Consider the following 14,277-nt stretch of genomic DNA (forward strand, 5'->3'; position numbering starts at 1 on the left):
TCAGGTACCCTCCCTCCCCCAGCGCTCATGGACCTGGAGGTTAAACAACAATTTACTCAAAGACAATCTCTGCCTAACGGAGTTGAGAGATTCAATTGACTCCTTCACGCAAGTCCATAGTTCTGACCCAACTTCTCAGCCTACCCAATGGGAGACCTTGAAGTGTGTCTTACGTGGAATACTGATTAAGCACGGCTCTAGGATCAAGAGGGAAAGAGCTGAAGAGATTGATAACTTGTTAACACAGATACATGAGCTGGAAAATACACATAAACTGACACGTACCCCCACAGTTCTGGCTGACCTTGTCCTTAAACGAACTAACCTAAAAACCCTATTGGACCAGAAATTTCTCTACCATAGAGAGAGAGTCAAAAGAAGGGAATTTTGTACTTACCGTAAATTCCTTTTCTTCTAGCTCTTATTGGGAGACCCAGACAATTGGGTGTATAGCTACTGCCTCCGGAGGTCACACAAAGTATTACACTAAAAAGTGTAAGGCCCCTCCCCTTCTGGCTATACACCCCCCGTGGGATCACGGGCTTACTCAGTTTTAGTGCCAAAGCAAGAAGGAGGAAAGCCAATAACTGGTTTAAACAAATTCACTCCGAATAACATCGGAGAACTGCAAACCGTTCAACATGAATAACATGTGTACCCGCAACAAACCAAGAATCCCGAAGGACAACAGGGCGGGTGCTGGGTCTCCCAATAAGAGCTAGAAGAAAAGGAATTTACGGTAAGTACAAAATTCCCTTCTTCTTCAGCGCTCTATTGGGAGACCCAGACAATTGGGACGTTCAAAAGCTGTCCCTGGGTGGGTAAATAAATACCTCTTGATAGGGCTGCAAGACAGCGCTCCCCTACGGGGAGGCCCCTGCCGCCTGCAGTACTCTTCTACCTAGGCCGGCATCCGCCGAAGCATAGGTATGCACCTGATAATGTTTGGTGAAAATGTGCAGACTCGACCAGGTAGCTGCCTGGCACACCTGTTGAGCCGTAGCCTGGTGGCGTAATGCCCAGGACACACCCACGGCTCTGGTTGAATGGGCCTTCAGCCCTGATGGAACCGGAAGCTCAGCAGAACGGTAGGCTTCAAGAATTGGTTCTTTGAGCCATCGAGCCATGTTGGCTTTAGAAGCCTGCAATCCCTTGCGCGTACCAGCGACAAGGACAAACAGTGCATCAGATCGGCGCATAGGCGCCGTGCGGGAAAAGTAGATTCTGAGTCCTCTGACCAGATCTAACAAATGTAAACCCGTTTCAAACCGGTGAGTCGGATGAGGACAAAATGAAGGTAATGATATATCCTGATTAAGCTGAAACGCGGATACTACCTTAGGGAGAAACTCCTGAATGGAGCGCAACACTACCTAGTCCTGGTGAAACACCAGGAAGGGAGCCTGATATGACAGAGCTGCCAGCTCATACACTCGCCGAAGAAACGTGATCGCCCTAGAAAAGCCACTTTCTGTGACAGGCGAGAAAGGGGAAACTCCCATCAGAGGCTCGAAAGGCGGCTTCTGGAGAGCAACGAGTACCTCGTTCAGATCCCATGGATCTAACGGCCGCTCGTACGGGGGCACAATATGACACTCCCTGTAGCAACGTGCGCACCTTAGGAAGACGTGCTAGACGCTTCTGAAACAACACGGATAGTGCCGAGACTTGCCCTTAAAGGGAGCCGAGCGACCAACCGTTTTCCCGACCAGAGTGCAGGAGGGCAGGCAAAGTAGGCAAAGCCGATGGCCAGGGATACACTCCCTGAGCAAAACACCAAGATAAGAATATCTTCCACGAGTTGTGGAATATCTTGGCAAACCGCGGCTGGCGAGCCCGTCTCATTGTGACCCTGACGTAATGCTCACAGTCGACTGACGGTGAGATGCCACAGATCTCGGTACCACAACCTCCTCGGCCAGTCTGGGGCGACGAGAATAGTGCGGCAGCAATCGGAAGCTGGAACTGCGACCAATCTTGAGCCAAGGCGCCTGTCGCCAGAGCTCCCGCCATGAAAATCGAGACCTTGTAGTTGCCGAGACGCCATGATGTCGACGTCCGTCCTCATCCCGCGGCTACCGATTTCTTGAAGCCAAACGGGAGCAGGTCCCATTCCCCTGCGTCCACGTCCTCGCGACTGAGGAAGACTTGCTTCCTAGTGTTGTACGTCCGGAATGTGTACGCCCCCGCTGTGGATAGTCCGACTGAATTCGGTTCTGATTGCATTCCAGCCACTGCAGGAAAGCTTGCAGTGCAAGATACACTGCCCAGAGCTCTAGACCACTGAGTTGAAGAGTGGACTCCTCTGAAGACGGTCTTTGACCGTCTGTGAAAGGGGAACGTTACTGTGTAGGAACATCGACTTCCTTCCCCTTAGCGAAGAATCTTCTAATGATGCGGACGCAGATGAAACTGCGTGAAAAGGCTCGCCTCTGGATGAGGCGCCTCCTTGAAAGAGAGACTGCACCCTCGTCTGTAGTGAACGCTGTTTGTCCAGCGGAATTCACTATCACTGAGAGAGTGTGAAAACTCTATGCCAAGATATGCCAGCGATTGGGTTCAACTTAGAAGAAGTCAAAGACCTCCCCGAAACTCTGGGAAGGGTCCAGCGCCATGTTCAGGTTGTGTTGGCATGCTTCTAAAAGAGAGTGCCTTGACAAGTAGATTGTCCAAGAAAGGGATCACAGAGTGACCGTAAGAGCGCGGGACTGCTCCCACTGCTGCCATGAACTTGGTGAAAAACCCGTGGGGCTGTCGCCAGCCGAAGGGTAGGGCTACAAAACGAAATATGCCCGTAGCCAACGCCGGTGCCTTGGAGCAATCGGCACGTGGAGATAAGCATCCTAATGTCTATGGATGTTAGGAAAAACTCTTTGAGACAGTGAGGCAATGACGGAGCGGAGTGATTCCCTCCGGAACCGCCTGGTTGTCACGTGCTTGTTAAGCAGTTTAAATTCCAGAACGGGACGGAAGGAGCCGTCCTATCTTGGCACCACGACCAGGTCGAAGCAAAAGGCGTAACTGGTTCCTGAAGAGGAACAGGGATTACCACTCGTCCTGCCTGCAGAAGAGCCTCGGCTCGGTCGGAGAGGTAGTTTGAGACAAACTGACTCTCTCTCACCGGCCTTTGACCTGTGGTAGGTAAATGTCGCTAAAGCGGGGGAGTCTGCTCCCCGCGGTAGCGGAGTGAGAAGGCTGAAAATTATGAGAAAAAAACGCTTTGGTAGCGATTCCTCCGGCTGCCTTCCCCGGGCGTACTTGAGCCTGCTAGGAATCTATGCCCTTCTGGGCCTTTTGAGTCGTTTTGGACAGTTGAATGAATTCATTCAACCCTTACCAACAGACTATCACTAGATAAAGGCAACCTGGTTAAGCACTTTGTTGGAAGAAGCATCTGATCCAATCTGTTAACCACTAGGCTCTGCGTAAAAAATACGGAGATGGCCGATGCCACCGACGTCCGGCTCGTAGAGTCTCGGACAGCCTTAACAGCATGGTTCGCCATGCGGCGATTGCGAGATTACAGACGCTGCTGAGACCGAGATGTACCGGTGACAGCGTCCCTCTGCGCAACACTATCTGAAATAGCTTGGAGTGCCTTCACGGCTGCGACTGCCGGAGCAACCGACCTGCCGATAGCTTCATAGACAGATTGCGGCCAGAACCTATCTATCTGTCAATGGCATTTTGACGTGAAGCCCCATCCACCACTACAACTATAGATCCAGCTGCAAGCCTGGAGATCGGGAGATCCACATTTGGACCTGGGCTAGCGCTTGTCCAATCAGGGAGGAGAGTGTCTCATTAATACGGTCGGAGAACGCTTATCGTGAAAAGCGTTGCGTTTCTGGACTGCATCTCTAGGATCAGAGGGCCAGACGAGTACGCAATTGCTTGCGATATTAGAAAAGAGATCTCCCCTGCTGTGAAGCTGACTCTTTCACTGATGGAGTCGAGGGCTATTCCCAGCGAGCCTGCTTAGGCCCTCTTGAACTGACGTCCGTGTCGGAGCCTGCCCCCTGGGACGCGTGAAAACCACCCTGGAGCCTTGAGCTGCTCCTCAAATCATGGTGGCCAGGGGCATTGCAACTATATTGCCCAAGGACTGCGTGGGCTGCCAGACTGTAAGATGTCAGCCATAGTCACAGCCAATATAACAGCGGAAAGAAACTGCAATTTCGTCCCTGTCTCTGGACAGGAAGCACAGGTGGTTCTTTTAACCACATATAGCCGAAAACCCCGGTCAAGCAATTGCCCGCACTGGGGTCCTAGACTCGTATTACATGCAGTACAAGCAACAGATAAAGTCCTCATTGGCCTTTTCTTTTTCTGCTGTTGTTGTCTAGCTATCTAAGTGCATAGCCTAGGATAGCGACCGTACAGTAAATAATCATACAAGCATGAAGTACAAATAAACACTTCAGCTCATGTAGTACACGCAGCATTGAAAACTTGTGGCTTGGCACATTAGCTCTTCTGCTGCTGTTGTCTATTTATCCAGGAGCTTGAGACAAGGATAGCGACCTACAGTGAATGTATAGCATTCAAGCACGAAGTACAAGTAAACACTTCAGCACCTGTAGTACCCGCAGCATTGAAAACTTGTGGCTTGGCACATTAGCTCTTCTGCTGCTATTGTCTATATATCTAGGAGTATGAGACAAGGATAGCGACATACAGTGAATGTATCGCATACAAACATGACAGTAAACACTGCCAGCACATGCAAATGCAGCAGCCTTGCAAGCTGGTGCCTTGGCACCACTGCTCTACTGCTGCTGTTGTCTAGTTAACTAGGAGCATGAGGCAAGGATAGCGACATACAGGAAATGTATAGCAGACAAGCATGACAGAAAAACACTGCAGTACAAGCAAATCAAGCAGCATTGAGAGCCTGTGCCTTGGCAGCCTTGCCTTACTGCTGCTATTGTCTGTTTAACTAGGTGCATTAGCCAAGAAAAACGACATATAGTGCATGTATAGCATGACAATAAACCCAATTGCAGCACCTGCAAACGAAGCGGCAATGAAAGCTTGTGCCTTGGCACTTTGCTGTTGCCAAATCTGCCAACAAACACTGCAGACTAATCATTGAACACTTGTCTAGCCATCTAGGAGAGTATGCCCAGAATAGCGACAGTACAGTGCTGCATCGCATATCCGCACACAGTTCAAAAGCCCACTTCAGTATTAGTGGGACCAGTACTGCCTATCGCCCGCCCAGCGCGAGTATGAGGTCGCTCAAAAACCTGTGCCTGGTTCCGTTCTCCCAGAGTGGAAACCATAATGGCTGCCGGCTTCTCTTCCACGTCCTGTGCAGAGGGGCGGGCCGTGGGCGAGCCCCAGCCAAGAGCGGGAACCCGGCATCTCCTGTGTTCAGTGAGAGGGGGCTGGAGAATGCAAAGCAGACTCCAGCTCCCTGCGCTGAGATCTGTACAGCGTCCCGCCCCTCCTCTGACTGGCAGGGCTGGGGGCGGGAACGAAGCGGTGCCAGGCCTCAGAAGCCGGGGACTAAAGTTACAGGCGCCCCCGCCGTAAAAGCGCGGTCGGCGCCAAGTCCCCGGCGCACTACAAGTCACATCAGCGCCGCCGCCGTATGAGCGGTCGGCGCAAGTTCCTAAACATGACCCGTCGCTCAGCCATGGCTGCAGCAACATAAGCCCATCACTAATGTCCCCGGCGCACTATAACGCCCAGCAAGCCCGGAGCGTGCTGTGCTTGCCGGAGACACCGAGTACCTGACCGATGCAGGGCCTTGTCCCTGATAGTACTCGTGCTCCACATCCATCAGGTTCTTCTGGGTCTGTGGATGGAGCCCGGCCTCAGGGCTTGGAGGCCGACAGATCCCACTTCCACAGGGCCCTCCAAGGGGATGTGGAAGGAAAACAGCATGTGGGGCTCCGGCCTCTGTACCAGCAATAGGTACCTCAACCTTGCAACACCATCTGGTGAGAAGGGAGCATGCTGGGGACACTATATGTGTCCTCTTTTCTTCCATCCGAGATAGTCAGCAGCTACTGCTGACTATACAATGTGGAGCTATGCGTGGATGTATGACCTCCTTCGCACACAAAGCTAAAACTGAGTAAGCCCGTGATCCCACGGGGGGTGTATAGCCAGAAGGGGAGGGGCCTTACACTTTTTAGTGTAATACTTTGTGTGACCTCCGGAGGCAGTAGCTATACACCCAATTGTCTGGGTCTCCCAATAGAGCGCTGAAGAAATTTTTATTATAATTCATCTGACAAATGTGGTCGTCCTTTGGCACGACTGCTGCACCCCCGGGCCAACACCTCATACATTCCATGTATCAACACCAAAGGAGACAAAACATATGATCCAACAGAGATCCTGGAGGTCTTTCGGTCCTACTACGAAGACCTATATAATATTAAAGGGCAATATGCGGAGCTCCCACCCACTGACCTGGCAGATAGAATCGGGAGATATATACAGGAGACAGCCTTGCCTTCCCTAGATAGCAATGTTATAGAGATCCTAGAGGAGGATATATCAGAATCCGAAATCTGTAACGCAATTCAAATTACTCCATCAGGTAAATCCCCTGGCCCCGATGGGTTCACCCCGGCTTTTTACAAATTGCTTAAGGATCAATTAGCCCCGATAATGGCCAAAACATTTAATTCTATTGATGAAGACACAAGGCTAACCCCTCAGTCTCTGGAAGCACACATTAGCGTGATCCCCAAACCGGGGAAAGACCCATTATTAGCTGCAAGCTATCGCCCTATCTCATTATTAAACGTGGACCTAAAACTCTACTCTAAGATTTTGGCTGATAGATTGTCCCCTTTCCTGCCCTCCGTTATTAACACAGACCAGGTGGGGTTTGTCAAAGGCCGTGAAGCAAGAGACAATACAATTAAAACCTTGTCTCTTATTGCTAAAGCTAAAAACAATTCGGTCCCGCTGGGTCTCCTAGCCATCGATGCTGAGAAAGCCTTTGACAGAGTCCATTGGGGATTTCTGAGGGCAGCATTGGGTCAGTTGGGACTGGGACCCCGATTTATACAGAAAATTGGCGCTTTATACGACAACCCAACCGCTAAGGTCAGGGTTAATGGGGCTTTATCCTCCTCCTTCGCTGTACGAAACGGGACCAGACAAGGCTGCCCCTTATCCCCGCTTTTGTATGTAGTCATCATGGAACACTTAGCTAACGCTCTCAGGGGGAATAGTAATATCAAAGGACTCAAGATCGGGGATACCAATCATAAAATTGCATTATATGCAGATGATCTCCTGTTATACATCTCTCAACCTCATATATCGATCCCGTCTATAATGATGGAATTCGAACGATTCGGCCTCCTTAGTAACTTTAAAGTTAATCTATCAAAATCAGAAGCCTTAAATATCTCTTTGACCCAAACTGAAGTTTCCCGGGCAATGTCTAACTTCCCATTCAAATGGAGACCTTCGGCCATTAAATATTTGGGTATTTCAATCCCAGCGGACCTCTCCAAACTATATACACTTAATCACTTACCACTACTAGAAGGTACAATCAAGAACTTAAAGTCTTACGGGGGACTGAAATTATCTTGGATGGGCAGGATGAATGTCATTAAAATGGATATCCTGCCACGCTTTTTGTACTACTTTCAAACCATCCCCATTTCTCCTCCCAGTAGTTTTTTTTCGTACCCTTCAATCTGCTATTACCAGATTCATATGGGGTAAAATTAAACCAAGAATCAACTTACGCACTCTTACCCTTCCAAGGGAGTGTGGAGGAGCAGGCCTTCCTAATTTCAGAGTCTACATGCAGGCTGCAGCCTTGACCCGTATATTAGACTGGCATTTCAACAGTGACTCTAAGCAATGGATACGGGTAGAGCAAGAAGGAATGGAGATTCCTCTCAAACACCTCCCTTGGATACCTCCTTCAGATCTTCCTAGCGTGGGGATGCTTTCAAATTTTATCAAAGAAACGCTCAAAGTTAGTCACATAGTATCCAAAAAAATGTCGCCTCCACAGTCAGTTAGTCCCCTCGCTTCCTTATTCTATACTCCATCATTTCACCCTGGATATAAACAGAGAAGCTACTTCGGCTGGAGGGCGGAGGAAGACATCCGCTTGGGGCACATACTGATTGATGGTAAATTACCCTCATTCCAAACCTTTCGGACACAGCTTCCGTCTAGAGGTTCACAATGGTTGGAGTTTCTCCAACTACGGGCATTTGTCTCTCCAGAGAGAACAGTTGATCGAGTCCGAGGCACTTGTAGTGCCTTTGAGGAACTGTTTACTAAAAATATCCCGCCTGAACACACAATCTCCCTTCTGTACGGTATTCTTATCAGAGTTGGGGTCTCAGGCAAACGAGGCTACCAATTAGCTTGGGAAAAGGAGCTGAAGCAACACTTCTCCCCCGATGAGTGGAAGAAATGTTTCTTATTTACTCATAAATTGTCAGTCACGTGCTCTGCAGAGGAGAAAAATTTTAAGATTTTGACACGTTGGTACCAGTTTCCGTCTAAACTACATATTATATTCCCTTCAGTGTCTGCGATGTGCTGGAGATGTGGGCAAGATGTCGGTACCATGACGCATATCTGGTGGGAGTGTGATGGAATAAAACAGTTTTGGGGAAAGGTTCTTGCTAATTATCAGCTTATAACTGGGAAAGCAGTGGATAACTGCCCCAAGATAGCCCTCCTCTCTATATTACCACACTCAATCGCTTATCATAAGAGAGACATACTCCGCTTCTGCCTGGCGGCGGCGCGCTCCGTCATACCTAGGTACTGGAAGTCCTCCACGATACCTCCCATCTCGGAGTGGTACTCTGAAATGGCAAACATATGTAGGATGGAGGAGCTCTCTGCCGACATTGCGGGCACTAGAGACAAATTTTGCAGGACCTGGGGAGAATGGATCCTATTTAAAGATTCTCCAGATTTTGTTAAACTGTTTTGACGGAGCCATAACATCTTATTAGATTGGTGGAGTAAAGCATGGTCAGGGTGAACCGGACAAGAATGTAGGATCACCTGATTCTCATACGATAGAGAGTGCCCCTCCCCCACCCTAATAAAATCAAACTACCCACCATTTCCCTTGTGTGTCTGCCTTCGTCTTCCCAGCTTACTCACGCTGCTACCTACCTCCCCCACACTTCCCCTTCTAATTCCCTCCCTTCTCCCCCCTTTCTTTCCTTTTTTCTTCTCTCTCTCTTCTCTTCTCCTTCCCTTTTCCTGGGTTCTCGTTGGAATCCAAGTTGAAGAGGTCTATTGAGGACTATAGTTGTAAAGTGTTCACTATTCAGTCAAATTGAGATAGAGACAGATGGAGAAAACATGATTTCTTTACTATGCAATTTATAAAAGTTTGACATGTCAGTCATTCAGTTTTACATGCTGTATATGTATAATATGATATGTTTACAATAAAAATAGATTGAACATAAAACATAAAATGTTTAAATCTTAAAGGGCTCAATTCCGCGTCGAAAGTGGAGTGACGCTGACAAACGGCGACTGCATGACGTGTGCGCCAGTCTCGTCCATTCAATACGGCACTGCAGACCCCGTCAGTAGGGCGTCCTGCCAGGAACCGGTGGATGGGGCGGGGGGGGGGGGGGTCATCAGAGCACCCACCCCCCGATACAAAAGGCAGCAACTGCTAAGTACCGCTTCTGTCAAGACGAAATGGACAGTGTCTGGACAGCAGCACTCGCCGCTTCATCTTCACCGACGGTGGTGGTTGAAGGGGTGGTCACCGGGGAAGGGGGTCTTTCTTTGGCAAGGAGATTGTTCTTCTTTAAGAAGCAGGCCTCCTGATAGGGCGGACGGATCGGGGGCTGATTCGGGGGCATGTAGCTGTACTCCTTTCCACTTTCCAACTGCAGGGAAAGAGACCAGAAGCCTTCTAGTGCTGATGTCTTTATATACAGCGAGGCCTGGGGTGGGGTCCTCTTACCTGTAGAGGGTATGTTTTGTCCGAGTCGTAGGCACTCAAGTCTCCGCAGGCCAGAAAGGGAACGATCACGCGGTTCGGACCCTCGAGCTGGTTAAAATCCACATCTAAGAAGATGAAGCAACATGAATTATTTGATCTCATATCTCTGCATCAAGGATCCAAAATCCAGAAACCCGGGAATCCAGCACTCACTGTAGCAGTGGTCCAGCAGGGGGTTAGACATGTTGGGTGCGTACCCCTCCGGGGGGCTGTATCCCTGGCAGACGACGAACGCCTCTGTACAGGAGAAATAATGAATTACTAACAGGCAGGGATGGAGAAATAACCGCACTGTCTACTGGGCTATAGGAGAATAATGGGGGGCACGAGACCCCCCGATACTAGCGGCAGATTGCATCTTCTCTACGATGGGATCATCTGTATTTACCGCTGCAATCTGCATTGTACCAGACATAAGTGATATAGGGCAGCCGCTCTGAAGCTATGGGCTCCCGTCTGCCGGTCTGTCAGGAAATGCTGGGATTTGTAGTTTTCAGATTTAGGGAATGATAATTTATTGTATTTTTCAGATTATAAGACGTACTTTTCCTCCCAAAAGTTTGGGAGGAAAGTGAGGGGTGTGTCTTAAATTCCGAATGTAGCTTACCGGGAAGGGGGGGGTGTGGGGTGGTAGAGAGGGGTAAGAGAGGGCAGGGGCAATGCTGCAGCGGCTGTGCAGGGTCTGCGGCAGTGACTGCGGGCGGTGAGGGCTTTAAATAATGGCAATAATGGCGTCTGGAGCCGGCGCGTGCGCAGATGGAGCTCTCTGCTCAAGATCTCCCAGCAGCGGACTTAAGGAAAATGGTGCCCGGAGGTGGCGCGTGCGCAGATGAGATCTCAGCTTATCATTGAGCCGAGAGCTAAATCTGCGCATGAGCCGGATTTGGGCGCCATTATTTGAAGCTCTCACCACCCACAGCCCAACTTCCCCAGCACACCAGCACAGTCGCCGCAGCCTCAGCCCAGCTTCCCCAGCCCCAGAACAGACGCCCCAGCACCAGCACAGCCGCTGCAGCCCCAGCGCACAAGCACAGCCGCCGCAGCTCAGCCCAGCTTCCCCAGCCCCAGAACAGACGCCCCAGCACAGCCGCTGCAGCCCCAGCACACAAGCACAGCCGCCGCAGCCCCAGCCCAGCTTCCCCAGCCCCAGAACAGGCGCCCCAGCACCAGCACAGCCGCCGCAGCCTCAGCCCAGCTTCCCCAGCCCCAGAACAGACGCCCCAGCACCAGCACAGCCGCTGCAGCCCCAGCGCACAAGCACAGCCGCCGCAGCCCCAGCCCAGCTTCCCCAGCCCCAGAACAGGCGCACCAGCACAGCCGCTGCAGCCCCAGCGCACAAGCACAGCCGCCGCAGCCCCAGCCCAGCTTCCCCAGCCCCAGAACAGGCGCACCAGCACAGCCGCTGCAGCCCCAGCGCACCAGCACAGCCGCTGCAGCCCCAGCGCACCAGCACAGCCGCCGCAGCCTCAGCCCAGCTTCCCCAGCCCCAGAACAGACGCCCCAGCACCAGCACACCTGCCCCAGCACACCTGCCCCAGCACACCAGCCCCAGCACACCAGCCCCAGCACACCCACCAACAGTTTCTGAGACAGCATCTGCGACACCCGCCGGCTGCACTGCCCGCAGTATTGCCCTGCTCCACCACCACCCCTGCCTCCTGTGACCTCCCACTCCACCACCGCTTCCGCCCCACCTCCCTCCAGTAAGACATCACCGGATTATAAGACGGACCCCATTTTATTTTTTTCACCCTTTTTTGTCTAAATTTGGGGTGCGTCTTATAAACTGAAAAATACGGTATATCAGCGCTGAGCTTCCCTGTACCGATATACTCAGAAGGAGGAATTATTACATTTGGGGGTGATCTCCGTGAAGCCCAATCTGAGACCCCATGATTTCTGCCCAGTACGTGTGCGGTTACCTATACTGGAATTGCGGCTGCTCCGAGGTTTGGCGCATGTGACTTCCCGGAAAAAGATCTTGAGCTGCGAATACAGGAGGGTGACGTCTTTTCCACGAAAAATCTAAAAATGGAGGATTTAAAAATGAGAAGTGTCCCCGTCTTCAGGACACGTGGCCAGGAAAGGAGGGGCGCAGCAGTCCGTGGATCACCCACCTTGGCCACAAACGTGCCCCCCGCTCTCAGCACGTGAGTCGTGATGTTTAACGCCTGCAAGGAAATCAGATATAGCGGTGAACAGACATCACAGCCACCCGTATTCTGTATACTAGGCAGACACGGCATGCAGGGTTCTGGAAAAGCTGGGTGACAATACTTGTGGAAATAGTAATGGACAGATTTACAATAGATGAAGGTTTGGTCTAATTTTCTTAAATCCTACGGTACAGGAGTGGAAATGTGACCGCACGGACCCCCCTTCTCTGGCGATGTTTGGGGTCCGGCGTCTGGTGATATACTCACCGCCAGTAGGAGCTGAGCCTGAATATACTCATCAATGTCGTGCAGTCCGGTCACTACAGGAAAAAGGACATTACATAAAATAACAACATCCTAACAAAAGCAGGGAACGTAGGGAGCAAATCTGAGATCGGAGAGACGCCCGCCATTACCGTCAGGGGCCCCGTCACACACCACAAGGTCCGCCGGCCGCCCCTCAAAGTGTCGGATGATCTCATGAGCTGTGGAGACCTGAAAATAAGAAACCAGAACAATAAACAATTCCCGCCCAAACTGACAGAGGATTGGGACGGATCATTCCCAGCAGACACCACCTTTGTAATGTCTCCCTGAATCTGGATGACTCCGGGTAAAGGAGCCATGGCCTGAAGGTCCACTGCCACAATCTTCACCTCTGTGGCCTCACTGCCGGACCTGAGGAGACAGGAGAGAAGACGCTGATTACTGGCGGCAGGATGGACACCCCTAGATTTGCCACAGAGACCCCCATTCACCTGAGCTTCCTGCTGAGAACCTGGCTCCAGCTCCCGGGGGCCGCGCACAGGTCCACCGCTCGCTGCACTCCTGGGGGGGGAACACAGGACCCCGCTCAGCTAAACTCAACACAGGTTATTTATTATATGTTGTTGTCCCTTTAATTCTGTGAATATCCGTGAGGGGCCGGGTCCTTAGAGGGGGACACCTATTGCCTACAATGGGTTTAGCAGACTGTGGCTTCCTATTCAGTCCAGTCTCCGCTCCTGCACTTCTAAAAGGTCTTTTGATTAGAAAGGAGAGAGAATTTGCAGGGCCTGATTGGTTTTCATGGGTGATGAATGGGAGCCCTGAGAACGGCCGACAACCCCGACTCGGGGCGGTCCGACCACAGGACGGAGGGGACGGAGCGGCCCGACCAGAGGACGGAGGGGGCGGGGCGGCCCGACCACAGGACGGAGGGGTCGGGGCGGCCCGACCACAGGAGGGAGGGGACGGAGCGGCCCGACCACAGGACGGAGGGGACGGAGCGGCCCGACCAGAGGACGGAGGGGGCGGGGCGGCCCGACCACAGGACGGAGGGGTCGGGGCGGCCCGACCACAGGAGGGAGGGGGCGGGGCGGTCCGACCACAGGACGGAGGGGGCGGGGCGGCCCGACCACAGGACGGAGGGGGCGGGGCGGCCCGACCACAGGACGGAGGGGTCGGGGCGGCCCGACCACAGGACGGAGGGGGCGGGGCGGTCCGACCACAGGACGGAGGGGGCGGGGCGGCCCGACCACAGGACGGAGGAGGCGGGGCGGCCCGACCACAGGGCGGAGGGGGCGGGGCGGCCCGACCACAGGGCGGAGGGGGCGGATGATACCTGAGAGCAGCCCGTACTCCTCGTCCAGCTGCAGCAGCTTGAAGGCACTGCGCGCTCTCCAGCCCTCCTCCTTGGCCAGGCGGTAGTAGATGTCCCTCTTGTCCTTGGAGGAGCGCCCCATGATGATCCTTCCAGAAGAGAAAAATAAAGAATAACCTCCAGCACCCAGAGCCTCCAGTGTACAGTGTATGAGGGGCCTCTGCAGGACTCGGGGCTACAAAGCTGAGGGCTCGGCTCATCCCACTGATAGAATAGGTCTGCAGATCGGGGGCTCTGGTCTATGGAGGAGCATGGTCAGATCATGGACGTTCTGCCGCCTCCTAACAGTCTGCAGCACTCCATGTCCCGGGCAGGGCCCGTGCACACTGCTGGGGAGGCTCCGGTCCGGTTCTGCGGTACCGCGCACTCACTCACCGTGTGCAGCGCCGCTCAGAACAGTCAGTGGGCGGAGCTTATCAGACTCCATAAAAATGGCCGCTCAATAGTACGGTGACGTCAGAGGGGAAAAAAAAACCACAAAACCCTTCTACAAA

General features: G+C 52.3%; 1 protein-coding gene across 2 annotated transcripts; it reads right to left on the minus strand.

Annotated features, from left to right (window-relative positions):
• Positions 1 to 9,314: 9,314 nt before the first annotated feature.
• FTSJ1 (FtsJ RNA 2'-O-methyltransferase 1) lies at positions 9,315 to 14,236 on the minus strand. Of its 2 annotated transcripts, XM_075322980.1 has the most exons (11): positions 14,159 to 14,236; positions 13,745 to 13,872; positions 12,900 to 12,969; positions 12,720 to 12,819; positions 12,558 to 12,636; positions 12,409 to 12,461; positions 12,103 to 12,156; positions 11,908 to 12,010; positions 10,139 to 10,222; positions 9,947 to 10,050; positions 9,315 to 9,869 (listed from the first exon to the last, which is right to left on the minus strand). In XM_075322980.1, the coding sequence occupies exons 2-11, from the start codon at positions 13,863 to 13,865 to the stop codon at positions 9,666 to 9,668; spliced, it is 972 nt and encodes a 323-aa protein (XP_075179095.1). In that variant the 5' UTR covers positions 13,866 to 13,872; positions 14,159 to 14,236; the 3' UTR covers positions 9,315 to 9,665. The 2 variants fall into 2 exon arrangements, with proteins under 2 accessions (XP_075179095.1, XP_075179094.1); XM_075322979.1 differs by lacking the exon at positions 14,159 to 14,236 and having other exon boundaries at positions 13,745 to 14,152.
• Positions 14,237 to 14,277: the final 41 nt, after the last annotated feature.

This window comes from Anomaloglossus baeobatrachus, chromosome 9 (assembly GCF_048569485.1).
Source record: "Anomaloglossus baeobatrachus isolate aAnoBae1 chromosome 9, aAnoBae1.hap1, whole genome shotgun sequence".
NCBI classification, from domain to species: Eukaryota; Metazoa; Chordata; class Amphibia; order Anura; family Aromobatidae; genus Anomaloglossus; species Anomaloglossus baeobatrachus.

Excerpts from the sequence above, each read along its gene's own strand:
- FTSJ1 (XM_075322980.1), bottom strand. The coding sequence starts at position 13,865 with ATGGGGCGCTCCTCCAAGGACAAGAGGGACATCTACTACCGCCTGGCC. Across the intron at positions 12,637-12,719 it reads TTCAGGGAGACATTACAAAG|GTCTCCACAGCTCATGAGAT; the intron begins GTGGTGTCTGCT and ends TCTTATTTTCAG. Across the intron at positions 12,462-12,557 it reads GTGTGACGGGGCCCCTGACG|TGACCGGACTGCACGACATT; the intron begins GTAATGGCGGGC and ends TTTTTCCTGTAG.